This window comes from Exserohilum turcica (genome assembly GCF_000359705.1).
Source record: "Exserohilum turcica Et28A unplaced genomic scaffold SETTUscaffold_3, whole genome shotgun sequence".
Classification (NCBI taxonomy): domain Eukaryota; kingdom Fungi; phylum Ascomycota; class Dothideomycetes; order Pleosporales; family Pleosporaceae; genus Exserohilum; species Exserohilum turcicum.
The window spans coordinates 1,480,880-1,506,942 of record NW_007360136.1 but is presented as its reverse complement, the minus strand read 5'-3'; the positions used below and the strand labels follow the sequence as shown (position 1 = coordinate 1,506,942).

General features: G+C 53.2%; 10 protein-coding genes across 10 annotated transcripts; 8 read left to right on the top strand and 2 right to left on the bottom strand.

The window, feature by feature from the left end:
• Positions 1–144: 144 nt before the first annotated feature.
• Positions 145–1,533, top strand: SETTUDRAFT_137180 (uncharacterized protein). The gene is made up of 2 exons (XM_008029261.1): positions 145–340; positions 486–1,533. The coding sequence occupies exons 1-2, from the start codon at positions 188–190 to the stop codon at positions 1,356–1,358; spliced, it is 1,026 nt and encodes a 341-aa protein (XP_008027452.1). The 5' UTR covers positions 145–187; the 3' UTR covers positions 1,359–1,533.
• A 319-nt stretch (positions 1,534–1,852) lies between these two features.
• Positions 1,853–3,144, top strand: SETTUDRAFT_117371 (uncharacterized protein; the record flags this gene model as incomplete). Its single annotated transcript, XM_008029260.1, has 1 exon — positions 1,853–3,144. The coding sequence occupies one exon, from the start codon at positions 1,853–1,855 to the stop codon at positions 3,092–3,094; it is 1,242 nt and encodes a 413-aa protein (XP_008027451.1). The 3' UTR covers positions 3,095–3,144.
• Positions 3,144–4,419, bottom strand: SETTUDRAFT_117367 (uncharacterized protein; the record flags this gene model as incomplete). Its single annotated transcript, XM_008029259.1, has 1 exon — positions 3,144–4,419. One exon carries the CDS (start codon positions 4,417–4,419, stop codon positions 3,259–3,261), a length of 1,161 nt encoding a protein of 386 aa, XP_008027450.1. The 3' UTR covers positions 3,144–3,258.
• Positions 4,420–7,475: 3,056 nt separating this feature from the next.
• SETTUDRAFT_179534 (uncharacterized protein) lies at positions 7,476–8,618 on the top strand (the record flags this gene model as incomplete). The annotated part of the gene is made up of 1 exon (XM_008029258.1): positions 7,476–8,618. The coding sequence occupies one exon, from the start codon at positions 7,476–7,478 to the stop codon at positions 8,616–8,618; it is 1,143 nt and encodes a 380-aa protein (XP_008027449.1).
• A 294-nt stretch (positions 8,619–8,912) lies between these two features.
• SETTUDRAFT_117364 (uncharacterized protein) lies at positions 8,913–9,889 on the top strand (the record flags this gene model as incomplete). The annotated part of the gene is made up of 4 exons (XM_008029257.1): positions 8,913–9,099; positions 9,154–9,191; positions 9,240–9,383; positions 9,440–9,889. Exons 1-4 carry the CDS (start codon positions 8,952–8,954, stop codon positions 9,884–9,886), a joined length of 777 nt encoding a protein of 258 aa, XP_008027448.1. The 5' UTR covers positions 8,913–8,951.
• A 908-nt stretch (positions 9,890–10,797) lies between these two features.
• SETTUDRAFT_20456 (uncharacterized protein) lies at positions 10,798–11,181 on the top strand (the record flags this gene model as incomplete). The annotated part of the gene is made up of 1 exon (XM_008028703.1): positions 10,798–11,181. One exon carries the CDS (start codon positions 10,798–10,800, stop codon positions 11,179–11,181), a length of 384 nt encoding a protein of 127 aa, XP_008026894.1.
• A 1,638-nt stretch (positions 11,182–12,819) lies between these two features.
• On the bottom strand, positions 12,820–14,643 carry SETTUDRAFT_117362 (uncharacterized protein; the record flags this gene model as incomplete). Its single annotated transcript, XM_008029256.1, has 2 exons — positions 12,820–14,203; positions 14,258–14,643. The coding sequence occupies 2 exons, from the start codon at positions 14,641–14,643 to the stop codon at positions 12,898–12,900; spliced, it is 1,692 nt and encodes a 563-aa protein (XP_008027447.1). The 3' UTR covers positions 12,820–12,897.
• Positions 14,644–15,181: 538 nt separating this feature from the next.
• SETTUDRAFT_163728 (uncharacterized protein) lies at positions 15,182–17,102 on the top strand. The gene has a single exon (XM_008029255.1). The coding sequence runs from the start codon at positions 15,207–15,209 to the stop codon at positions 16,776–16,778; it is 1,572 nt and encodes a 523-aa protein (XP_008027446.1). The 5' UTR covers positions 15,182–15,206; the 3' UTR covers positions 16,779–17,102.
• A 3,763-nt stretch (positions 17,103–20,865) lies between these two features.
• Positions 20,866–22,822, top strand: SETTUDRAFT_32178 (uncharacterized protein; the record flags this gene model as incomplete). The annotated part of the gene is made up of 5 exons (XM_008028822.1): positions 20,866–21,116; positions 21,178–21,245; positions 21,317–21,578; positions 21,631–22,383; positions 22,441–22,822. 5 exons carry the CDS (start codon positions 20,866–20,868, stop codon positions 22,820–22,822), a joined length of 1,716 nt encoding a protein of 571 aa, XP_008027013.1.
• Positions 22,823–24,193: 1,371 nt separating this feature from the next.
• SETTUDRAFT_171939 (uncharacterized protein) lies at positions 24,194–25,386 on the top strand. The gene is made up of 3 exons (XM_008029254.1): positions 24,194–24,556; positions 24,639–24,767; positions 24,871–25,386. The coding sequence occupies exons 1-3, from the start codon at positions 24,389–24,391 to the stop codon at positions 25,249–25,251; spliced, it is 678 nt and encodes a 225-aa protein (XP_008027445.1). The 5' UTR covers positions 24,194–24,388; the 3' UTR covers positions 25,252–25,386.
• Positions 25,387–26,063: the final 677 nt, after the last annotated feature.

Genomic DNA, 26,063 nt, shown 5'->3' with positions numbered 1-26,063 from the left:
GACGCGTCGCATCACGTGACTCTTCAGCCCCGCTCTAGCCGGATCCATCGGCGGCAGGCGGGGCTACGTAACTAACTGGCTGGCTTAGCAGCTGGACTGGACCCTTTGGTGCACCTGCGCATCACCCACGCGCATCACTCTAACCGTTCCTTGTCACAGCATACAAACATACAAACACACAAGCAACATGGCTGATAATGAAGTCGCTGCGCGGGCGCCCGAGAGCGATGCGCAAGAAGCCGCTCAGGAACAGAAGCCTCAAGATGCCAAAGCTCCCGAGCCCGCGCCAGAGAGCGTCTTTCCTGGAGACACTAGAGCACAGGATGGACCAACCATGGGTGTAAGTTAACTCGCTTTCTGTGGAAGCTGCATATGTCAAATCATGGCCATCAGCGCAGCACTCGCGCCAGTCCTTTGCGTTTGCTGTCGTGCGCTCAAGACCAATCCACTGCTTCGTGTTCAGATTATGCATGCTGACTGCTTAGGAACACTGCACAACCGACCGCCCGACACCCTCTGGCGAGAAACCCACGGGGGACTTGACCAAGCTAGGCGGTGTCGAGTGCTACATTACCAAACCCACCGACTACCCGCACTCGCCCTCGAAGCTTCTGCTTCTGCTCACGGGCGGCACAGGCGTCAAGTCTACAAACAACCAGTTGCAGGCTGACAAGTACGCTGCCGAAGGATACCTGGTCGTAATGCCCGACCAGTTCGATAACGACCCAGCGCCCAACAGCGTCAACATGGCCGAAATCCCACCTGATGCGTCTTGGCTTGAGGCTGTCAAACTGAGGACGGCAGAAGGCATCAAGTCATTCATGATTGATATGTGGCTCGCCCGGCACACGCCCGAAAAGGTCCTTCCGCTGTTACACAAAGTCATTGAGGGCGCCAAGGAGGAGTATGCCGATGCTGTTGCAAATGGTGGGGGTATCTACGGTATCGGTTACTGCTTCGGCGCAAAGTATATCCTCATGCTGGCCTCTGAGCTTCCCGACACGGTTGCGTGGGGCCAAGAAGCACCAAAGGATGAAGAGCAAGGAGCCACCAAAAAAGAACCCGTACTTCGAGCTGGAGCTGTTGCACACCCGACTATGACATACAAGGAGGATCTCGAGGCCGTCAAGTCTCCGGTTTACATCGCCGCAGTCAAGGATGATCCAATGTTCTCAGAAGACGACGTCCTAACACCTGGCCGAAGAGTTATGGAGACGAACAAAGTTGAGCATGAGATCCAAGTATTCTCGGGGGTGCCTCATGGTTTCGCTGTCTTTGGGGATTATGAAGATCTCAAGATCAAGCAATCGCAAGCACAAGCCTTCGGTCAGATGTTGGGCTGGTTACAATCGCATTAGGGTTTACCCTTTGAGTGTTCACAAGCTTCGGTGAATTGGTATGTTGTCTGCCGCTCCGGTCAGAAGTCCGTACTTCAGCAGGCATCCCTGATTATGATATGAAATGGCGTTAAGGTGGGTAAAGCTGGCAAAGTCCTGTCAGTGTCTCATGAAAATATTTCAAATGACTTGAACCATTATACTTCTCTTGAGCATCATTCGTACTGTGAAATGTTTGTTCGTGCAGTCCTAAAGATCGCAGGCCAAGCGACTTGTCTGTTTAACCAAGGCAATATCTCACTCCCAGAATCTCTTCAAACACGTAGTAGAGAAAGCAGATATTGGTGTGTGCATGTTTAACATGAATTTGAGACTTCTAATGAAACGAGGGTAGAGCGTAACGCCGTGACATGCATCCATGTTCAACTGGACCCTGCATGACTCGCACGTCAATAAATTTCCTGACCCCACCAACTGCGGCCCCTCCACGCACTCTTCAAGACATTATACACAAGATGGACGACCCAGCATTTGAGACCGAGACTGACCTCCAAACGCAAAGCATATTGCTTGCTGCTGCGAACCACGATACTGAATCTCTTCGCAACCTCTTGCGCAATTCTTCCGCCAACGTCCAAGATTCCGAGACGGGCTTCACACCTCTGCACGCCGCGATTGCTGCTTGCGAACCCGACAATGATAACGCGAAACAAGAAAACGTCCAATCAAACGGAGATGCTGCAAATGCGTCTGCAGAATCGGAGGATGTGGACAGTGCTGTCAAGACAGTCAAATTCTTGTTTGAGAACGGCGCGATATGGAATGATTTGGATTCAAACGGCGAGACACCAGGATGCATAGCGCATAGGTTGGGCTTGAGGGAGCTATATGATCTATGCGTAGACGCCGGCGTCCGCGCAGAAATGCTGCTGAGTCGTTTGGAGCAATACCAGTCTCTAGGAGACGACGATTCGGACGATGACGATGACGAGGAAGAGATTGAGGTCGGGCAAGTTGAAGAGAGCGTAGAAACACTGGATTTGAACCAAGGAGACAAAAATGGCGACGAGTCGACGGAAAACCCAAACTATCTTGCGTCGAAGCTCACATTCGATCGCGACCGATTACTGGATGGCTCGGGGAACGGTGTCATGATGGAGTGGGAGACAACTTTGATGCGCAAATCGGCAGAACTCCTGGCGCCCCAAGAAGGTCTACGCATACTCAACGTGGGCCATGGAATGGGCATCGTCGATGGGATTTTCCAGGAGAAAAAACCAAAAGCTCACCATATCATCGAGGCGCATCCAGATGTGGTCAAACGTATGAAGGAACAGGGCTGGCATGAGAAGCCAGGAGTTGTAATTCACGAGGGCCGATGGCAGGATATTGTCCCAGGACTCGTTGAAAAGGGCGACATGTTCGATGCCATCTACTTTGACACTTTTGCCGAGGAGTACAGCGCCCTCCGTGAATTCTTCAGTGAATCCGTTATCGGACTGCTCGACCCCTCTGGCGGCGCAGATGGCGAGGGCGGTAAATTCGGTTTCTTCAACGGCATGGGCGCAGATCGGCAAGTTGTATACGATGTGTACAACAAGATTGTTGAGTTTGACCTCTTCGAGGCTGGCTTCGATACGGAATGGGAGACGATTCCTGTGCCGGATCTGGATGAAAAGGGTGAATGGGAGGGTGTCAGGAGAAAGTACTGGGTATTGAAAGATTACAAGCTCCCGACTTGCAGCTTCATTGGCTGATGGAAATCCCACATGAAATGACACGAAAGAGCTATGTGCTAAAACAAAACATTTCCCATTGACATTTTGGTGGTCGACAGAACCTGGCGAGGCGACCCATATTCGATGTGCTCTCACTACGCTGTACTCCAAAACACCGCGCTGTAAACAATACAAAAAGAGCATCAATTTCCGTTCAACCCATCCATCAGACCATGCATCTGCAACAGTTTGTTGTATCGCCTCTGCTGTGGCTCTACCAATTGTCTCGCCGCCTCTGCTCCGGTAACGGGTAGTGTCTTGAGCCCGTCGTTCTTCGGTTTCTTTGGTACCGCTTTGGGATCCAACAGTCCAATCTGCACAAGAACCGAAGCTTGGTCCCAATACATGTGCTCGGAAACAAGCTTGTCTCCTCTGACAGCCACTATGCTGACCATGGCAATCTCCACATGCTTGTTTGTCGGCGGTACACCAGGCAAAATCCAATCGATCTCATCTGAGTGCGTAAACGATACAACCATCTCGTCCACAATGCGATTGACGCCCATGGTCCGCGAAATCAGTCGTATGTCAAAGTCCGGAACCAAACTTGGAACGAAAAACTCTCCATAAAACTCCGCAAGCTTTCTTCTTCCGATTCCACCCTCCATTGTCGGCAGAATGGTGACATGAGGACTATCCTGCGTCATGTTCTTGATCACAGCCATGCTCGCTCGATCAGGGTCATCGTCTTCAAACCGCGCCATCCAATGCGCATTGGCAATAGGCTCGAGATCGACATTCGTGCCGAATCCTTTGCGGATACCCGCCAGCGATCGTGTCCAAGCTAGATTGGCGTCTACTTCCGAGTACGCTTGCGACGAAGGGTCCATGAATCCCGCAGCACTTTTTTCGTACCGGTAAAGCTTCCACTCGCACATGTCTGGTCGAGGGCTAGATTGGCTCAAAGCCGCAACGTGAACCTGCAATTGGTGTGACTGTGGATACATGGTCTTTGGGCTCGGCAATTGCGCCGGGTAGAAGGCTATAATGGCACAGCATTTTGCTAGTGGCTTCTGCGCTGTCTTGAGCACAATGCTGGCGGCGTCGCCATACGCGATGATGGCGTAGTGTTCGCCCAACCTACAGGACTCGGAGAGCGTCCGGATAGCATGGATATACTCATTCTGGCGCTGCTTGAGGGGCTCGTAGGGCAGGAATTGCGCATCGTATCCTTCTTCGCGCCAGGCTAGGAGAGCCTTCTCTGGAGCAGGGAGAGTGCTTGTGAGAAAGAGGCGTAGAGGAGAGGAATTGAAGGTCAAGAACCCGCCTCTTCCGGGCTTGTTGTCGAACGATGTGATTGACATTTGAAGAGGAAAAGCCTGGGTTGATAGTGCTGATGGTGATTACGGTGCTGGAGACGCGTTGAGGGCTGCTGAGATGGCCTACCTGGTATCAGACGGCTATGGCCTGGATACAACTGTTCTGAACGAGGACAACTCGCGAGACACCGTATGTGGGAGATGTCGACAGGCCCTTAAATCCAGCTCGGCTACCTTTCTGCAGCCTTGATCCTACCCCAGCCACGCGACCAAGGAAATGCATGTGGGTTAGCTCATGCTGTTCCATGTGGCATGACGTCATGTTCAGCGTCCCAAGGGGAACATCCGTTTGCCCACACCAGCACCATTACGCGTCGCCCTCGAAGTCGTCTTTGTCCAACAAAATAATGTCACCTGATGAACATCCGCTTGTTGGCTTCGCATCCTGGTATAAGAAGTTTGGTACTTGGCTGCGGGATGTGAAAAGTGACCAATGACAGGGCCCGCTAGGTTACCATCGATGCCGCCATTTTGCGGGTACCGTAGGACTAGTGGCATGGACTATTTCGACGGACTAGTGTGACACGGTATTCTTTGATAAGTATTAGTAGCATCTTTTCAAGAAGGTTGTACGCTGTTGTTGCTGTTGTGCCTGAGCCTTTGACGACGGTGGGCTCCCTTAGTCGGAGGCTTTGATTCATCGTAGCCTATTGCGCAACCTATTCCCTGCGCATCAAGTCAGGTGGGGCTGCCGCATACTTTACAGGCGGAAAATCTTCTTGATGCTATAGTTCGCGCTGTTTGTCTTGATCTCTTCCTGCATCCGCTGCTTAGGTGTCGTCTTCTTCTCGCAGATGGGCATGTGACTGATATATCACAAATCCGTGTCTATTACCCTGGCTATAAACGTGTAGGACAAAAAGCCTCACATGCCTCGGGCTAATTTGATATATGCCAAGTTGTGCTTAACCTTCTCAAATCAAGGTCATGGTTAGCTCTTCATTTCTGTCTCCTTTTTGAGTCCGTTTTGGGTTACTCGAGGTTAGTGCTTAGCGTAATCAGCTGGGCTGGCTGTCGGGACTGAGATTTGGCCGAGACAGAAGACGGAGGAACTATTCGATTGCAGCTCTAGTTTTGGTAACTGTCATGTGACGCAGTCATTCCACAAACCGCGAGTTTCCGACAACTGTATCAGATAACACGGAGTTCGGGTCGAAAAGTTCCCGGTCACAGGGGTATCTGTAGTACTACCGAGATACTATCAAAGGTTGGATGGAAGAAGAGATAGTAGCGGCGAGCAATATATGAGATGGAGATATTTATTTGCGTACTTTCCTTATACACAATCTCTACCTTTTATAATAGCAATAGCGACGTGCCACTGACACGCTGCTCGAACGGTGGTGAGGTGCTGGACAATGGTCATGTGATAGTCACCTTCACAGCGGCGACGCGCAGCCACAGCCATGTCGCAACGCTGCACTCTTACAATTAACAAATGAAAGACTATAATGACTAGAAGAGAACAGTCTAGGTTGTATTGAAGTAAGGGGTTGCGATTCTTCGGGCCGATAGGATTTACGCGGACAATGTCTTTTGGAATTAACCTGTGTCGGGTTATTGATACAGCTAAAACCTTGCAGGATAATATTTGAAGTGTCAGCAAATCATGCAAACATCTGATACTATCGCGCTACTAGATGCTACTCAAAGTTACATAGCACGTTTAGACTAGCTTCGAAACATATTTACCATGTATCGAGAATAAATGCAAACAACTCCAGGACCTAAACCTTGATTATCTTAAGCTTAATTCTAAATCTAATCTAATTCTAAAAACTTAGGGGAGAAGTTATGCTAAAGGGATGGCTAAATGTAGTAAGCGCTATGACTGGGAAGGTCTCTCCTGCAATCGGCCGAGTTGCGTTCTTATACCTAAAGGCTGAGTTCCATTTCACCTAAACGAATACATGCGAGCAACAAATATCAAGTAAGCGCTAAGCAATGTTGATGCCAGGAAATTCAACCGACAATCACTATGTAGTGCTTACAGACTAGGAAAGTATTGAACAATAGGCGTGTATATAAAGGCGCAATGCACCTTATCCAGTGTATATCCTTAGCACAGAAAACCACCTAACTTTACAAAAATGAAGATTATCTCTATCGCAGCTCTCTGCCTCGCAGCTGCTGGACAGGTATGTTTCATCCAAGACCAGCGTCTCCTACACGTACCGTGATCTGACTAGAGAATGTTTGATAGGCGGCGGCAGCATCCTTCAATTGCAACTGCTGGGGCTCTACCGTCCAAGCTAGCAACGATGCGACCACAATCAATTGTTGCACAATGTTTGTAGGTCCCGATGGCCGTTCAACAAGCGGCAAATTCGGAGGCGGCACCTGCCTGGTATCTTCGTCATTCAGCTATCAAAATCTGGGCATTGCATTCGACAAATGCTGTAATAACTCACGGCTTAGCAATGCTGGTGGCTACTGCAATCCGGCGACTTAGTTGAAGAGTTACTAGGGTACGGGCAGTTGAACTTTGTAGTTTCACATTGATCAAGCATAACTAGCATCTTGGTGTGGAACTTTGTAGTTGGCGCAGTTTCCGCAGCTTCATCAATTCCAGTTCATTCTGCATTATTTATCTATTGTTTGATGTCTCCGTCGCCAGGCCTCCGCGCCTATACTATTATATGCCCGATGATTAGCAGAACGCTGATTACTCGTGCTTTTTTGGTTGCAGTAGCCTAGCAGCATCGAGCTGAGCTTCTGACATCCGTTCCACCGACCGCGGCAAACTTGAGCCTACAAAACAGAGTCAAACTCCGTATTTTTCACAAGAAGTGACGGGATTCATTGTTTTGATAACGCTGCCCACGCGTGTGAGTAAGCACCAGTGAACCTTGGTTGAAGTTAGCACGCCTTGAGACTTTCGCCCCAGTCGAGCACATGACTCACACTCTGCATCACAGCCCTCCTGCACCCCTCTGACGTCACACTCCAAAGTTGGCCGTAGTCAGTCAATGCTTCAAACACCCAATATCTACTGGTCTCCCCAGGATCCTTTTCACTCTTTGATTCCTATATACACCATAATGGACGAGTTTTATATCCACGTACAACCTCATAGCCGCTACAGCATCTTTGACGCAGCGGAGCAGCTACCATTCAGTGTTGTCTTTGGCATTTGCCGTATTTCCAAATCCGATACTGATCCCCGGTCAATACTCATCGACACGGCGGGCACGGTGTTCGATGTACCGTACGCCCTAGCACGTGGCTTGCTCACTCTATATGAAGAGAATCCTGGGGGAGCTACAAAATGGACAGAGGTAGAAGTAAGTGGAATGGGGAATGTCCGTATGGGTGATTCAAAATGCATTTCTGTTCCTTCTCCCATCCACCGTACAAAGAACTGGAAGGATGACCTGACGGTGTATATGTGTCGCATCACCCTCGAGGGTGGGCTGGCATCAATTTTGAAGGTAGGGAAGAGATACAGAATAAAGGTTACGGGCAAAGATCTGGGCGTCAGCAAGTGGGCGTACAGCGACCAAGAGCGATTTCCAGAGAATCATGACGAACTAGCAAGGTTGGTCAACAGCTACTCTCGCGGTCATGCAACATTTAAAGTTGTGAACAACATATTATTTCCACCAAGATTAGAGACGAGAATGCGCCTTGTTCAAGGAACTTCATTGGAAGTTACGGTTGAAAATACCGCTGCAGAAACCATCACTGTGCAGCCTCGAGGCCACCAGAATTTCGTCGTTCCATGGGGTCCAATGGAGCCAGAGCCGGGTTGGCTGGATGATAGACCAAGAATCATCGACTCCTCGGTACAGGATCACGCTCCCACATCCAGCCTTGTGGTTCTGGACGCTGCGACGGGAGAAGTTGTTCGCGGGCAAGGAAATACCAGCATATGTCACTTGAGAAGCTCTACCGCCGAGTTACGACCCAGGGTGAATGATTTGATAACTCTGGAGCCTCAAAAACCTGTTGCCAACGTGGTCCAAATCGACAGAAAGGTCAAAGGACTGCAAGACGGGAAATACAAAATCCGGATGCATCCAAAAGGGTGTCGCTGGTGGCAGGGGAGGCTTGGAAATGAGGACAGTGAGGACGGAAAAGTTCCAGCACGATTATGGAAACGCCTGGCTATTCCGCTTATGCTCGAGTCGCAGGATGAAGTAGAAGTGACTATTAAAGATGGGAAACTCGAAGCAGTTCTGTGAGATGCCGCAAGTGGCAGGGCTGAAGCTAGTATATGCATCTTGACGTCATGTTCGACATTTATCGCGTGGTATATGGAATACAGACAAAACCCAGACGGCATTCAAAGTAAATAATGAAAGTTTTCTCAATCTCAAAACAGAGACTGTTCGAAAGAAAGCCGTGATAAGGAGAGATAGGTAGCCGACTTCGGGCCGACTGGATGGACCCCTCTGATTCGACATGACGCCATGTCAAAAAGGTGACAAATGTACTAATTTCCGTCCCCTCCATTGAAAGTATACAAGAGCTGGAAACTCACGTCTAGCATCTCGTCGTACTCTACAATCTTCGCAATGGCTTCGTTTCTCCCCCGCGCAGCTTCCCGAGCTCTTCGCTGCTCTGCGCGCCCCGCATTGCGGGTACAGCGTCCTGTTGCGCCACTTCTTCGCCGCGGATATGCACTTCCGGCTGAGCAGCCACGCCTGAGGCTAGGATCTACTGGTATTTGACCTTTTGGAATGCGCTTCATTGTTACAATTGGCTAATTGAATGCAGCGCCCAACTTTCAGGCCAAAACTACTCAGGGCGATATTGTGCGCATATCCGAACTGAAGTGAGATGGGTAGGCTGATTGTGTACAGGACTTCCACAAGTTCCTGGACAACAAATGGACCGTTTTTTTCAGTCACCCGGCCGATTTCACGCCCGTTTGCACGACCGAACTCGGTGCCTTTGCCAAGCTCAAGAATGAGTTCGATGCCCGAGGTGTCCAGATGATTGGTCTGGTACGTCTTCTTCAATACAACCATATGCTGAAGGTAGTGTACTGAACTCGCATCAGAGTGCCAATGACCTGGGCTCGCACGACAAATGGATCGAAGACATCAACGAGACGTCTCAAACCACCGTCCAGTTTCCCATCATCGCTGACGCCGACCGCCACGTCGCCTACCTCTACGACATGATCTCGCAAGACGATCTTGAAGCGCTGCAGAAGAACGGTGGTATTGCCTTCACCATCCGCTCCGTCTTCATCATCGACCCGGCCAAGAAGATCCGTCTCATCATGTCATACCCCGCGAGCACTGGCAGGAACACAGCCGAGGTTCTCCGAGTCATTGACAGCTTGCAGACTGGAGACAAGAACGGCGTTGTTACTCCGATTGACTGGCAAAAGGGACAGGACGTTATTGTTCCACCCAGTGTCAGCACCGAGGATGCAAGGAAGAAATTTGGTGATGTGAGAGAGGTGAAGAAGTACTTGCGTTTTACCAACGTTGGTCAATAGACGAAGAAGTAAAGACGGCTGTGTACAATACAATGAACGGTTGCTTTAAATACCAGTGGGTGTCAGAATGTTCCTGTCGCCATCAAATGATACCTACCGCCGACCTGAAAACCGAGGCGCCATGTAGACTCCACGCTCATATAAAACGCTGACATTCTCTAGCTGAACATTGGGTCGAGGTCAGTAAGCAGGCCGATTTTAAGTGAGTGCCAAATCTGCCTTGCACAGCAATAAACACACGCTGCCTGACGCATGCTCAGATTTCGCTACGGTGACGGCACGGGTATCCTCATGCCAAGACCATTAGTGTGCAGGCCTGGTTTTCAGCTGGTGAAATACGAGCAAAGGTACCAGGCCTGGGGTCTGAGAATGACATAACATGCAGGTACGACTGAACGCCTTATACTCTGAAGAAAAATCCGACCAGCTCAAGTAAACCTTATTCACCCCTGGCTTGGCATGCAGCCAGGATCTTCCCCGTTTGCTGTCTTTTTTCAAGAGGGCACACATTGCGGTCGTACATTTTTCGCCTAGCGCTGCCCTTTTTGTCCAGAGCATAGCCCTTCTGTATGCGCAGCATGTGAGCCTGTGGCAGATTTTTTTCTTCTTGAGTCTGGCCGAACGGAGTTCCAAGGTGCAGCATGGCCTCGTATCCTTCCCCCCAAACTGGGGCAGTCCTATCTCTGGACGTCTCCGTCGAGGTCACGTATAAAAGTCTCTCACCTACCCAGTTTTATCCTTCTTCATCCTCTGGTATTGCTTTAGAATTACAATCATTATACGTTTCTTACGATATCAACGCACTCAACCTTCAACTCGCACCTACTCCCCCTTGACCATGTCAAAGACAAGAATAAGTGCCAAAGTCCACAAACAAAAGCTATACTAGTCTTCTCTACTCGTCATTCATCATGTCGACGAATCTTGCGTTGACCTCGGTCGCCACCCCCATCCCCACCTCTACTGGCACCAGTTCCTACTCCATTGCGAGCTCTCCATGGACCAAAGAGGCGCTTTTCGGCTTGATTAGCATTCTGGTAGCCGTGCTAGTCCCGTGTATCGGCATGCTGGTCAAAGACGTGCTGTCAAAGCACCGGACTACCGGGTGGTGGAAGAGAGGGTCTAGTGGTGGAGATGTAGAGTCTGGTATGCCGCAACAAAACACGCAGCATAGTGGGGAGGATGAAGATGGCACTATGGTTGTACTGCCTGTCATCTCTCTTCCCTTGCGTTCGGTCATCAGGCAACGTAGCTGGGACATGTGGGATGAACAGTTGAGACTGCCTTGGCGTTAAGGTAGGGCCCTGGTCTTGTTGCCACATGGCTATATGGCTGTATGGTTGTGTGCGTTCCTTCTTTCCGGGTGTTGATCGCCTCTCATCACATTTGTCGCATACTCTAGCGCAGCATACCCAACACATTTGGTTGTGATTGGTCTTTTATTTTTCTTGTTCCCTCCCCTTTGATTTGCTTATTTATTTCTTTTCTTTTTTTGACTACAAGAGGCCCGGGTTCTACTCTTATTTATTCGATTTCTAGGAGTTTGGCGGTGGAGCAGCATGCTATTCATTGCGATAGACCGTACTATAGATAGAGGCAATAAGCAGGCATGATCACACCCCGTGAATGTTAACGAAAAGCAAGAGCCTCTAGCAAGCATCGAAACTTATTTATGAGATAGACTCGTCCTAGGAATGACTGCTAGCAGTGCTATTCGATTACAGAAGCTACAAGAACATATGTTTTCTTATTCCCTCATCGCAGAAAATTCCCATCGTTGATGAGCGCAGACATTGGTTACATTGGTTTCTCGACCGTCAAACATGTAAAAAAGATGATTGGTTCTGCCGCGAGGGTTAGCCAGACCTTGCGCCTTGGAATTGGCTCAGCCGCAGTTCACCCCCGGCCAGACCGCCTCAGACAAGATAATCATGAGTCCCTCAAGGACGTAATGCCATCCAAAAAAGCCCATCAAGTGTCTCGGCATACGCCAGCCTAACAAAACACGGAGTCGCCAGCGATTCAACAGGTTAGTTTCCCCCCCCCCCCCCAACCATACACATCTCACCACACATCTCAAGCCCCATCTGGCATTCCAAGCCACTCTTCATTATACATATCTATCGTGCTTGTACCCTCCCTTTCCATCCTTCTCACACAGCTTCAAGATTCACAAAACTATATATCATACCCCTTCTCCCGCACAACAGCGCTCTCAGCCTCCGCTTCACTTTGCAGCCTACACTGCTTTCCCGCTTAACCCTTTTTAGCACTAGCGCCGCCCATCGCAGGACTGCAGCAACGGACTCTCACGCCAGATATTTGTTGCCAGTGTATATCGACCTCGCATTCAGTACATTGAGCATTTATCCAAAAGGAAACATGTCGCCAGCCGCATTTCCCATGGCTTCCTTCGCCGCCACACCTTCTGCTACTTCCATCCCTACCACTCCCCCCTCCATCACCAACTCGCCCTGGACCAAAGAAGCCCTTTTCGGTCTCATCGGATTACCCCTGGTCGTGCTCGTACCATGCATGAGCTGGATATTTAAGAAAAAGTGGGACACGAGGTCTAGGAAGCGACGGAGCAGCAGCAGCAGTAGTAGTAGGAGTAGTAAGTTGCATTTCATCTTTCCTTTGTGACTCTGCTGACAAGATGAAGGCAGGAGCAGTGGCAGTGATGAAGAGGACGGAATGCTGCTGCGATGGAACAGGTTTTACGAAGTCAATCGGAAGGGTAATAATACTATTATCGTTCTTCGCTGACGTTGGTTATGTCTTCGCGATGGGGATAATGATGATGATGACGATGAGCGACGTTTTTTTTGTTGTAATATCCCTTGGTAAATAGACAAGCATGGCGCATCGGTGTTTAAAAAACGGCTGCTAGACGTCATGGATAGATTTGGATTGGACAGGTCAGAAAAAAAAATCTCGTTCTTGGTATCTTGGTCTTTGGTCTCCTTATCCAAACTTCATACAAAGGGTATCATCCAGGCCAGGCCGTCTTGCTACGATCCCGCCGGCGCTGCAAACGAGAGTCTAACGACTTTTCCGCCGTCGCCTCCAACTTCCTTCTTCCAGCCTAGCACATCGTCCTTGTTCTTTTCCTTGTTCACTTCCCACGGGACCAGGAATCCGGCATTGAGGTTACCATGCTTCACACCTTGGATTGCGACCTTTTGCTTCGACTGCGCAATGTATGCGTTCAGGAAACCCTGGGTGACGAGACTACCGCATATGCATTCCATCTCGGGAATGTCGAACTCGTGTGTATATGGCTGCACATTGTTCAAGCCGACAAAATCCGGGTCGATGTATGTGGACCTGGTCGTTGACGCGTGGTCCTGGAATATGTGGCCAAAGTTACGACGACCTGGGCCGCGGTCCTGGGCAGCCATCGCGGCATTCTTGATCCTTGAGCGTGCCTCCAGGTACCGAAATACTTGCACAGCTGCGTTGAGGTCGAGTAACGCGGCTGCTTTTGACGCCTCGCCGATGCTGCCAGTAAGGATGAATATTTTCCGGAGGAGCGATCTCCATACAAGGACTTCGCAATAGTTGCCAATTGGATAAAATATGCGGTACTTGATCATGAACTCAGCACTTGGGTGCGAAAGGTCAAGGTTGGTAATCCGGCGGAACGCTTCGAGGTCGCCTTTGCGAATCGCGCGCGTGATTGGCTCGAATACTTCACGGAACCCAACATTGGCTGGGTCGTTGTAGATGTATTGGTTGGGGAAGCGACCAAGTATAATGTTTGCGGCGACGAGGCAGACGGCAATCAAACGGCGCTGCCTCGGACATTGTCTGTGGCAACCTCTGTACGCTATTTCCAAGACGAGCTGAGCGGCGTAGAAGTTGGTGTTGCTGAAATGGTATCGCCCGAGATAGTAGAGATATGTCGTTCTCTCTGCAGCTGGGTAAATGTGTAGTGGCGGTGATGAGTTTGATATGTTGTGGAAAATAGTCTCGCAGCTGCCCAGTTTATCGGCTTGAAACAATGTCTTCAGACATATATTGGCCATCTTGTAAATGCCAACCTTCTTACCGTCAGGTTTACCATCCCTTATGCCTCCCGGCACGGTGTTTCGATCATTCAAGCATATGATAAAGGCCTGTCGCACGATGTTGGCAGCCTTTTCCGGCAATGACTCTCTTTGGCCATCCTCATCCACATCAGTCAAGAGCTGCTGGGCCAAACTAGGATTGTTATCCAAGCCGATAGCCACACGCGCAAATACCTTGGCATAGTACATGATGGTGGGAAGCATCAGGATGCCTTTGGTAGGGTGCTGCAATGCGCTGTTGGCTCGCCTAGATTGATATTAACATCCAGCGCCTCCGCTATAGTCCAGTCGTCACACTTACGGCTGAAGGTCCGACATCATCTCAAACACCATGACGAGATTGTTGGCGTCAACGTCTCTAAGGAAGGTCATCCATCCGACAAGAAACGTGACCAACGAACCCCAAGACTGCACAGGTCTTCCCTCGGCATCTTCAGACTCTGCAGTCTCCGTCACCACCCGCCTCACTAGATCCTCGAGTCGCTTTTCTGACACAGGATTCGACACAGGGTAATTTTGCTTTAACGAGTTGATGAGCTCTTGGTGATCTGGCGGCCACCGGTTGGCCTCGAGCGGCTCCAGGAGCACAATCGACTGTAATTGGTGGGCATCGCCTGCTTGGATGGCGACGTTGACAGCTGTGCACAGACGTGTCTCGACATCGTTCTGATTTGGGAAAAAAGGCATGGCTGCAGAACCCCCGTGGGTGGTTGAAGTGGAGTCAAGCTAAGCGGCAGAGCTCTTTGAGCTACGGCTTGGAATCTGAAGTAATGCACTAGCCTCCATGTGCTCTAGCGTTGGTGTCCAAGCTTCTTCGCTTAGTACCCGCGTATCCCTGCTGGCGATCATTACGTCCAAGAACCTCTCTCCCCCCTTTATGTGCGGGCTTCATCGATAATTGCAAGATTCATGCTGGTTCTGCGGAGATTCTGGTGATGCAGGCGTCCCGGGCCAATGGGAATGTATCGGAAGTCCCGTCGCAACCAGCATGGTAGGGTTCCGCGCAAGGCCCAGCAGCTGCGCCTTTCACATGTCAGCCCCACTGGTGACATCACCAAGTGTAATTTGTTGAAACACCAATGTCGAAAGCTGGACGTCTCTGCATCCCTCCGTCACCGTTAAGTCAACAAAACCAAGGCAGCCTCACATCCTACTTAACTTGAATGGGTTGCTTCGGTACGTCTTTTCTGGACCATACCCTCTATCCATTACTTCTCGCGTTGCAGCGGTCTAGAGCCCATTTGCTCACAATGGGGGACTATACAAATTACATGCGATACTTCCTCACGCACCCTATCCTCTTCGTCTACCAAGTCATTCAATATGTGCTTGACATTATCCTCTCGCCGACCCCACCGCCACCGCACGCCAGTCTCGCACGACCGAAAATCGCCATTATAGGCGCGGGCCTCACAGGCGTATCTGCGGCGTCGCACATTGTCGGACACGGATTCGACTGCCGCATCTTCGAAGCCGGTCCCAAGGAACACCTAGGTGGCATCTGGAGCCGCGTGAACAATACGTCTGGTCTGCAGATCCACTCGGTCATGTACCGCTTCCACCCGTCTGTGCACTGGACGATGGGATATCCAGATCGCCAGCAGATTGTGTCGCAGATTACGCAGCTGTGGAAGAAGTATGGGCTGGAGAACAAGACCGAGTTTAACACTCGGGTGGAAAAAGTGTACAAGGACCCGCATGGGCGATGGATTATCAACGATCCGAGCCACGGGCGGTTTGATGGGGTGATTGCGGCGATTGGGACGTGCGGCGATGCAAAGATGCCGAAGCTGCCTGGACAGGAGAAGTTCAAAGGCGAGATCTGGCATAGTTCGCAGCTCGATGGAAAATCGGCTAGAGGGAAGAAAGTGGCTATTATCGGGGGAGGCGCGTCGGCCGTCGAGGCTCTGGAGTTTGTTGCCAACGAAGACGCGAAACATGCATATGTCCTTTCACGCAGTGAGAAGTGGATCATTCCCCGGAACCCATTCATCGACGCCCTTCTCGCCCTGAACATCTTCGGCTCGGAAACAATCTTCTCTTGGATTCCAGAATACATTCTAAGATTGTTCTTCTACCGCGACCTCTACGACATCTCGCCAGCGCCCAACAGTGGAAAGGGGCTCTTCACAGGAACGCCAATGGTCAACGACCAAGTGCTGGAGCTCATTCGCTCGGGCAAAGCCTCATGGCTCCGCGGCGATATTTTGGGCTACGACGACTCTGGACGGGGCATCAAGTTCAACAAGCGCGCCCAAGGGGTGCCCAAGAACGGGCCTGGGTCAGAGAGGCTGATTGAAGCCGACATTGTGATTATGGCTACGGGATACAAGCGGCCCAGCTTGGGCTTCTTACCAGACGAAGTCTTCGACGAGCCGTATGAGCCGCCGAACTGGTACCTGCAGGTCTTCCCACCAGAGCACCCTTCCATCTGCGCAAACAACTGCACCTATGTCAACGCTATTGGCACAGTCGGCAACTACCACATTGGCATCTACACACGCTTCCTGCTCATGTACCTTGTGGACCCGCTGGCGCGACCGAGGACGTGGTGGATGAAGCGATGGATAGACATGACGCGCTTCATCAAAAGCAAGGCGCCAGGCGGTGCTTTTGATTTTTTCACGTATTCGGAGCTGATTTACTGGTTCGTATTTACAATTGCGATCAACCCATTCCGGTGGAAGTGGGCAGCTTTTGTCTTGTGCGGCGTGGGCAAGGGATTGCCCTTGAGCGTGGTGGAGCAGGAGGATCGGGCCCGGAATGGACTAGGCATGAGGCAGGTTGCGAATAACCATAGCAACGGCAGCCAGACGGAGTAACTGCTCCGTGAGATGGTGTCGTGATAAAATTGACTTTTGGTCAGCCACACAAATTTGAGTTGAAGCCGGCTGGTGAGGACCTAGTCAGTGGTGCGGCCTGGTGGCAAAAGGAACAGGAAACCGTTGCCAATGCCATAGGCAGTTTCATGACTGTCGAGACTTTTGGATAAGCAAAAATGGACATAGTTGCTAGCCTGGATGCAGCCTTGAAGCGGCATGCACTACAGCAGCCTAAGTGGATAGGCATGCATGCACGCAGACGTGAGACTGTGGAGAAACCGTCGGCAGGTGCTTGGGTTGTAGATGACAGCGGCGGCCATTCCCCCTCTTTTATAGCTGATGGCATTTGTGAAATTACGTGTTCAATAGCAGCGAAGAAGACGGTGAGCGTATCGATATGGAAGATTGCGTGGTCGGTGCCCCGGTGAAAAAACTTGGCTCTCCTTTTTTTCTTGCACGCACCAACGAGGGAGCAAAAGAGTCGGCCCCTTTTTCTTATTTTGCGTATAACTTTGACGATGGTGGGGTTCATCGGAAAGTTGTGCGGAGCCGGGTACACATGAGGCACGTCTTACCCAGTGCATCGCCATGGCAACAAGGAGTACGAAAACATGATTCAGAGCACGAGGGACGTGATGGTGCCTGAGGTCATGACAAGGAGATGATGGGAGCAGAAGGACGGACACGCGAGGCATGGGAGGCGTTTGAGGATATTGAAATACGCTGGCTGCAGGCGAAGATGGCGTCGCAGTTTTACATAGGCGTTGGCCCATCTCTCTCGTGTTCACCGGAAGATATCCCCCGCATGTTGCGGACTCGCACAGCAATGGGCGCGTCACAGCGTCCCGCCGTCTCAGATAGCGACGTGCCGAGAGCGAGGCCGCAGGCGATCCGCATGCAGGCGTGAAACTCGTGTTCGCTGGGGGGGTATAATATTGATATGGACGGATGCTGCTGTCGGGGGCCGGAAGCGGTTGCGATATGCAACAGCCAGGCGGCGGCGGCGCACCCACAAAGGGCTGCGTGGTGTGTGTCTGTGGGTGAGCTGAGGTGATTTTTGGGGATGAAAGGATTGCAGGACGCAGGATTGGGTTTTCGCGGTGAGGGACCACTGGAGCCGCGCCATGTGCTGCGACGGTGGTGGCAGCTATTCCTAGCAGAGGTTTTTCTTTCTTTGTATTTTCTCTGGCGAATTTTTCTTTTCTGCGCAGGGCGGCGGCGGCTGCGCAGCAAGGCGAGGCGGCCACTGTCATGTCGCTCGTGGGCATGGCGCGGTTTCAGCGAGCAGAGGTCGGAAGCGTCCGGCCAGGTGCTGCGCGAGTGACAAAGAGGATGAATGCTAGGGCATTGTCACGGTGCAGATTTTCAGGGTCTCGAAACGCAAAAAGGCCATAGGCGGTAACGCGAGCGGGGCCCGAGGTCTGGGGTATATGATAGGGACCCTGTTGCTGTTGCTGTGGTGCGACTGCGCCGGCCGGCCGCGTCCAGGTCAGGTGATAGCGTGCACACGGTTGTTTGTGTACCCGAGCCCTGGACGCGTCGCACCTGGCGACGGCGACAGCGACGGCGGCGGCGGCGCGGGCGGCGAGGGCGAGAGAGTCTGGCAGCGCGTGTGCGACAGACGCCACCTCTTGGCCCTCCTCAGCAGCGGCCCACAAAAGGAGGGGTCAGCCCATGCCATGGCCGGGGCCGTTTATGAAGACTTTGTGCACGCGCGCACACGCATCCACACTAGCAGCTGTACTGTACACACCCACCGCGCTCGCGGGCTGCGCTGAGGCGCCCGGCTGGCGTGCGAAGAGCCGCCGTTCTCGAACAACGATTCAGCTCGCCTCTCGAGGCCTCGACGACCGCCAGCCCAGCAACAGCCCGCCCCCCCGGCCACCCCGACACCCCGACTAATTGCCTGCTGACGTCGCTTGTTTGTTGTGGCTCGTTGCCATGGCGGCGGCGCGCGTGGGCGAGGGCCGCGCGCGAGGATGCCATGTCGCCGGGGCTGGACGGGCGTGGGCGGTGGTTTGCACCAGAGCCAGTGCTGCGAAAACCGGCTGGGCTATACATGGCACGCCGGGCCCTTCACGTCAGGCGTCGTGGTTATGACGTTTCTGCCAGTGTGGCTATCGAGATCTCGTCGCAGGTGCTCGATCGCAAGCACGCCACTAGGAGGTAGCGCATTGGGGCAAGGCCATGGCCAGTCCGGTTTTATGCACCCGCTTGGCCTGCGACGTCGAGGCAGATCCGACGGCGGACGAGCCCAGCAGCGACCCCCAGCCGACCGCCCACGGCGCGTGCTTGTCGGCGTCGCTGCGCCGAAAGGAGGGCGGAAAATCTCCCGCTGGCCCAATGGGCGTGGGCGCGGGCGGCCGTGGCAGCGACCTGGCCTGGAGCAAGGCGGGCTCCCTGGCCGCATGACGAAAGACTACGTATGTGCCATGTATGTGTGTAGGTAATGGAGCCTACATACGGGTACACCAAGGCCAGGCCGACCGAGCGTGCCGTGGGCGTGCAGCGCGATGGTGCTAGCCGTCAAAGTGGGTGCGCGGGCGGGTTGCTGGTGACGGGCGCTGACAGGCTGGCCGCGGCCATTTCGCGCGTCGTTGACAAGGCTGTTGTGTGTGTTGGGGTACACGGTGGTTGCGCGCACCTGTATGCAGCCGGCAGCTAGCCGCAGGCCCTGGTCTGGTCTGGTAGCGAGAGTGCGTGCGTGCGTGCGTGTGTGGGTGCGTCGTCGCTTGGTGGTTTCCCTTGGAGACGGTTTCCATGGTACGCACGCTGAACCATTCCGAGGGGAGAAATTCTCTCGGCGCAGCGCTTTTTAGGCGGAGAGGGCGAACTCATGGTTTCACGTCGCTCGCGGGCTTGCAGGCCCTCCCATGGCTGCCTGCCCATGCCCGGGTGGAGCCAGGCGTTGCTTCTCTGGCAACGCGCGGAGGGGTGGGCGGGCGTGCGTGCGTGCGTGCGTTTGTGTGTGTGTGTGAGGGAGTGATTGAGGGAGTGAGGGAGTGAGTGGGTGAGTGGTGAGTAGGCGAGTGGGTGAGGGAGTGGGTGTGGGTATGTGTATGTGTGTGGCAGGCAGCCACGAGCAGCAGCCGTCAGACGCTCCTAGAGCCGCGGTAGAAAAAAAAAGACACCCACTGCGAACACAGGCACTCTCACACACATAGACACACACATAGACACGCTGCACATACGCGTGTGAGTGAGCGTGTGTGTGTATGTGCGGGCGCTGCGAACGCTTGTTTACCCTGGATACATATGCCGTGTCGTGGGCGTCATTGTGCTAGCTGCAGCCCCGTCAGGCAGCGTGCAGGCGAGCAGCACCATGGCCCATCAAATCAGCGCCCGGTGTACCTGCGGCGGCATTAGAGGCAGCGGATCATCGCAGCACCGCTTGGCCTGGCTCCATAGCCGGAAACGAACAAACTCCAAGTACCCAGTCTTCTTTGTCCCGTGCTGCGCAGTGAGGCCTCCGGTGTGTGCAAGCGCCTAGTCTAGCAGCCCCATGCCCTGGTCGTCCGCCCTAACCTTCTCAGCGGGCTACCCCAGCAACCATGGCATCCTCAAAGCCAGCTGCGCGATTCCCTTCCTCTCTACCCTTCTCGCCCCCAAGAAGGCCCAATCCCCTCTCTTAAGTTGGCTCAAGACTTCTGGACAAGGTCGCTTTTGCTTGGACTCCATCCGCCAACCACCACTCCCTCCCCCAGCCACGGCAGTCGCTACCGCTACCACCACCACCACCACCACCATCGCCGCCCGCCCAGCCAGCCTCATGTCCGCAGCCCGCCTCTAGCACCTCGACGTCGCCGCTCCCCCGCCGCCGCCGCCCTCGCCCTCGCCCTCTGCCCGCCGCCCGCCTGCAAGCCCACCACCGCCCGCCGCGAGGCTATTTACTGCGAGCATCTTCAGATTGGAGTTAGTTTTTCCGTCTTGCATGCTTATCGTCTCGACCCGACGCCAGTATATCAGTCCTCTCTCCCCACCACCCACACCCCAACGCTCGTTTCGGCCCTGTTGCCCGGTACGACCATAGCCCGGCCTTGCCAACCCCAAGAACACGGCAACCCAAACCACCACCACCACCGCCGCCATGGAGATGTCCTCGCCGCTCGCCGCCATGCACCCGCCCCCAATTCCCGGTCCCTGGGGCTACCGACGCGACCTGCCCCAGTCCAAGCAATTGTTCGGCGGGGCCAGTCTGGCGCCCAAGAACTTCAACTTCCGTGACCTCAGCATGAAGAAGAGTGGAGGAGACTACTTTGCCATGCAGCCTCGCGTGGGCTCCTCGCCCACGGCCAGTCTCGCTGCCGACATGTCGAGCAACCTGCACGTGGACCAGAGGTAAACCCTACCCCGGCTTTGATACGCCTTCCGCTTTCGGTACTAATGCCCTTTGTTCTAGCCCCCAGCTCGCCACCCCCCGCCGGTCGCTCTTCACGTCGAATCTCTTTCAGCAGCTGGACACCAGGGGTAAGTGGCTCTGCACTTGAGACTGCGAGCATCAAGCCCTGACGTGCTGCCCATAGAAAACACCACCCCAGTGCCTCGATGGGAAGGCGTCACCACGCCCCCAATTCCCTCTTCGTCGCCCGGCTTTGCCCCAGACTCGATGGACATTTCGCCTCTTCCCCACAAGGCCCCCTTCAGCTTTGCCCACGACCGCTCCCTGCCGCTCCCCTCGCCCTCGCCCGAAGTCACGCCCAGCAGCGACGGTGACATGCTGTCGCCATGCGAGGACCTGTCCGACTCTTCTGCCTACCCTACACCCAACATCGAGGTTCCACGCCCAGTGTCAGCCGCCGAGTCAGTAGCCGAACCATGTGCTCACCCAATTGCCTGCTAACGCGATATATAGCCGCAGAAAGTCTGCCCTTCTGAGGCCTGCTCTCTCGCGTTCGAAAAACTACTCGAATAATTCTGTATCCTTCAAGGATCAGGACAAGGATGGCGAGAATGCTCCGCCTCCACCACCCTTCCAATTCGGATGTGGTGACTTTAACCGCACCTCGTCGTCGCTCAGCCTCGACGAGTGCTTTAGTGCCTCTCCCCCACAGGATCGCAGCAGGCCCACGTCCAATGGCTCTCTCTTTGGTTCCTCCCGGCCCAAGCCGTATCGTCTCAACTCTACTGCCACGTCGAGCTCAAGCGGCTCGCCCCTTGCCGCTGTCCGGAAGCCTGCCGGCCCCCCCTCGCGTCGGCCCAGCAAGTTCCGACGCTCGCTGAGCATGTTCGAAAGCCCCGGTGAGGTGATGAATGCCAAACAAGAGCAGGAAAACTACCAGCCCAGTGGTCTTCAGTCTGTAATGGATATCGATGATGTTGCGCCTCTCAAACTTCCCCATTTCACTATTAGCGAGCCAGAGAGCATCCCCCGCATTACCCGTGAGACATTGGTTGAAGTGCTCGATGGTGTATACGACCATCTGTATGACAACAAGGTGGTTATTGACTGTCGCTTCGAGTACGAATACAATGGTGGGCATATTGAAGGTGCTTTGAACTTTTGTGACAAGGAGAAGCTGGCCGAGCGTCTCTTCCAGGCCCCTTCAAGTGAGAACACGCTGTTGGTGCTCCACTGCGAGTACTCAGCACACCGTGCCCCTCTGATGTAAGTGGACCAGCTGGCTGCCATAATTATTGTGTTCATGTCGCTAACAGCAAACAGGGCCAAGTTTGTGCGCTCGCAGGACCGTAAAGAGAATGCTCACCAATATCCCCACCTCTCATTTCCTGAAGTCTACATCCTTGATGGCGGATACAGTTCCTTCTTCCATGCCCATGCTACTCGCTGCCATCCCCAAAACTACCTCCGCATGGACGCTAAAGAGCATGAGCAATCATGCGAGCGCGGCCTTAACAAGCTCAAGTTCAAGTCGCGTGCAAAGCTTAACCGTGCCACCACATTCACCTTTGGACAGCCTTGCCAGATGGAAGACAGTCCGACGGCCATGAGCCGTTCACGAAGCGGAAACAACATCTTCGGCCTTGGCAACGACTCGCTGGATGGCGCCCGGGCCGGCGCCTCGCGTCGCCTAGCCTCGTACTAAACTCACACACTGGCCCCGAGCCACAATAACGATACCAAACTAACTCTTCACGGCGGATTGATTGACGGCGTTATCAATGTTTTGCTGCATCGGCATTGGATTCCCACAGCATCGGCGTTCCCTTTTCTTTTTCTTGGACTTTTTTTTTGTTTGGCCATTACCAGGGCGTTTCCAGCGATTTCCTTTGTCTTGCATCATCCTCGGGCTTTTTGAAGAGAGGAACCCACCACCTGCATCTGATCTTTGGGGCGTCGTGTCCCCATTTCGTTTCTATACCCCATGTCGCGGAGCCACGGGCCCGGGCATAAGTTACCATTTGTCGAGAGGGACTGCTGGATACCCATCTTGTCTACGGCGAGGGCTGTGCAGTGCAGCACACACACACACACACACACACATACGTCTGCCCGCTCGCTCCTTAATTTCCTTTGTCACTACATACTACCCCATCCTCAACCGGATTTTTCCTTGGCACAGCAGAGTTGGAAATGCTCTGACACTTGTTCTTTGAGAACAAAGATCTAAAGAATCATCACGAAGCCACATACACAGTCAAAGGCCTACGTGCCTCCACGTTCATTACCAGCATAATACATTTCCTTAATCAAGCCTTTATTTGGTATTCGTTGTAGCATAGTGCCTCGACGGTTATTTCCTTGGTCTCGTTTGTATTCGATTGCATGTATGCATTGGCTAGTGTTGTCTAGTGCGAGCCGGTCTGTGTAGAAACAGAGGCGGCGTGTGCAGAGAGCGAGCACGAGGGGCATTGGCACGCGACGGATCAACTGGGCCCAGGTCCGCTAGAGCCGTTTGGCCCATGTGGCTAGGAAGACAATAAAAAGAAGAAGTCAAGCGCCATGGGCCGTCGGCTGCTTCCCGAGAGTGACGTAGTGTGTGGCCTCTGGGGCGGAGATTTGGCGGACGGTGGAAGTGTTGAGCGCAAGCCGGACGTTGGTTGTTTCTTCTGCCTGACCAAAACATGCCCCAGGCCCCGAAATACACAAAGGCGGCTGAGGTCGCGACGCGTTTGGCGCTAAAGACGCGCGCGCCCCGCATGTCCAAAACATGGCTTCCCCACCAAACCTCTGCAACCGCCGCCTGCGCTGGCCTGCATGCACATGGCGCTGGTGCTGATGCTGCATGCCAGCCGCGTGGACGTGGACATGGACGTGCGCCGCCCCGGATCCTGGTCGCCTCTCGTCGCCACCGCAGCCTCAGCCTGCCTTTTCAGCGTTGCCGCCATCGCCCTCAGACGGACGGCGTGCTCCTCGCATCTATTTTTTGCTTTTGCCCCACCTTCCCAAGCTCGCTGGCTTAGGTCCGTCTAAGCTCCGAGCGCCGCGCACCGCACCTCTTGCACCCACGCCAGACCGACTACCACGACGGGCCTTTGTTGTCGCCACCGAGGGACGAGCCCGCATCCAACCGCGCGCGCGCTGGCACCATCGTATATGTGCCGATGCGAGTCGCTACCATAGCTTCATACCCACACGCCCGAGTTACCAAGGCGGCCGTCTGTGTGCGCGCGCGTGCATTGCATCTGTAGAGCGCGAAAGAGGCGGAGCAATGGACATTGACGATTTGCTAGCCGAAGTCGCCGCCGATTCAACGCCTCAGGAATCGCGCGATTTGCAGGAGCTCACAAGATGTTGGGTTGCTGAGAGAGCTGCTCCCGAGGTCTTGCCGTGGCCGCGAGACCTCATGGAGCGCGTGCTGGAGCGCATCAGCAAGCAGGTGAGTAGCAGCACAACAGCGACGCCCCGCCCCCGCCCAACCGTCTCATGCACAACACGCCGTGTGCTAATGGCGCAGCCAGATTGAGCTGGTTGAAGACCAGACGGGCAACATGGATCCCAAGACCAACTTCAAGCTCATCATTATCCAAACCGAACTCGAGCGCTTCAAGTTCCTGGTCCGCAGCCTCTTGAGGGCACGGATAAAAAAGGTACGTTGTCACGGCTATCACGCACCCATGTCTCATCACATCACGGCACCTTCTTCATACGTATATATCCGTGTGTGTCCGTGCTAATAACACAATGTCACAGATCGACGCCCATCCCTTACACATCCAATCGCTGCACACGGCCTCACTCGAAACACCCTTTCCGCTTCTGTCGCCCTCGGAGTACCGGTACCTGACTTCGCACCAGGCCCTGCTCGCCTCACATTACTCGTCTTCGTTCCTCTCCCAGTTCCCGGCCTCACTACAGCGTCTCGACGACACTACAGGCGGCATTAGCATGGTGGACAAGCCAGATGAGGATAAAGCCGTGTTTGTCAGGGCCCTTAGAGACGTCGGTGAGATATTTGTAGAGGGCACGGATCGCCGATTTGAAATGAAGAGGGGTGATGTATGGGTCGTCAGGTGGAGTGCCGTTAGAGCTTGGTGTGTGGGATGTGGCACGGGGGATGTGGAGTTGATCTGAGGGACATTGATAACACACATACAAAAAAAATTTCCGGACCTCGGAAATGTGGAGAGAAGAAATTCCCTCCCAAGTTGCGCATGGATCCCTGGTATACGATACGAACGCCTTGTCGGAGCGCATACATTCGTAACCGGGTATTACGTAGTCTCCAGGTGGGGGGGGGGGGGTAAACTATACACACGAATTGCCATCAGGGAGTATCCATGGGGAAACCCAATAGCGGGGTTTTCTTCATGTCTGAAACGAGAGAGATAAGCCGTGTTTGTATACAGATAGAAGGTCATGTGGGACACGGAAAAGAAAATTAGCATTTGTTGTGCTAAGTCAGAAATGCGAAATGCTCATCTAGACAAGTTGAGATGCATACATATGTACATACATGTTCTCGCCCTCCAGGTAACAAACTATCGAGGCTCGGCTGGGGACACTTGTGAAAAGCATCTATCCAGGATGACGTCTTCAATTTGATATTCGAAATACGACAGAAACAACAAACAATCAACTGTACATAGTACAATGACATGTAATTATGATGATGATGATGATGATAATGATGATAGACGCAAAACAAGAGTATTTTACACAAGCGCCACAAAACACGCCAAAAAAAATTAGCATAGTAGCATGCTAATTCGCAGTAACAAACAAACAAAACACAGACACACAGCCACGCGTGGGTTATTGTCTTCTTGTTTCTCCTTCTATAACGACGTTTATCCCCGCTAGACTATGCAAGTACACCTTTTCCATCTATCAACACCAACACCAGGATCCAACCCTTTCCCCCCCCCCCCCCCCCCCCCCCCCCC

Bases quoted from the DNA above. Each gene is read 5' to 3' on its own strand.
- SETTUDRAFT_171939 (XM_008029254.1), top strand. From the start codon at position 24,389: ATGGACATTGACGATTTGCTAGCCGAAGTCGCCGCCGATTCAACGCCT. The intron at 24,557-24,638 runs GTGAGTAGCAGC...TGGCGCAGCCAG, and splicing joins TGGAGCGCATCAGCAAGCAG to ATTGAGCTGGTTGAAGACCA. The intron at 24,768-24,870 runs GTACGTTGTCAC...ACAATGTCACAG, and splicing joins TGAGGGCACGGATAAAAAAG to ATCGACGCCCATCCCTTACA.
- SETTUDRAFT_137180 (XM_008029261.1), top strand. From the start codon at position 188: ATGGCTGATAATGAAGTCGCTGCGCGGGCGCCCGAGAGCGATGCGCAA. The intron at 341-485 runs GTAAGTTAACTC...CTGACTGCTTAG, and splicing joins AGGATGGACCAACCATGGGT to GAACACTGCACAACCGACCG.
- SETTUDRAFT_163728 (XM_008029255.1), top strand. From the start codon at position 15,207: ATGGGGGACTATACAAATTACATGCGATACTTCCTCACGCACCCTATC.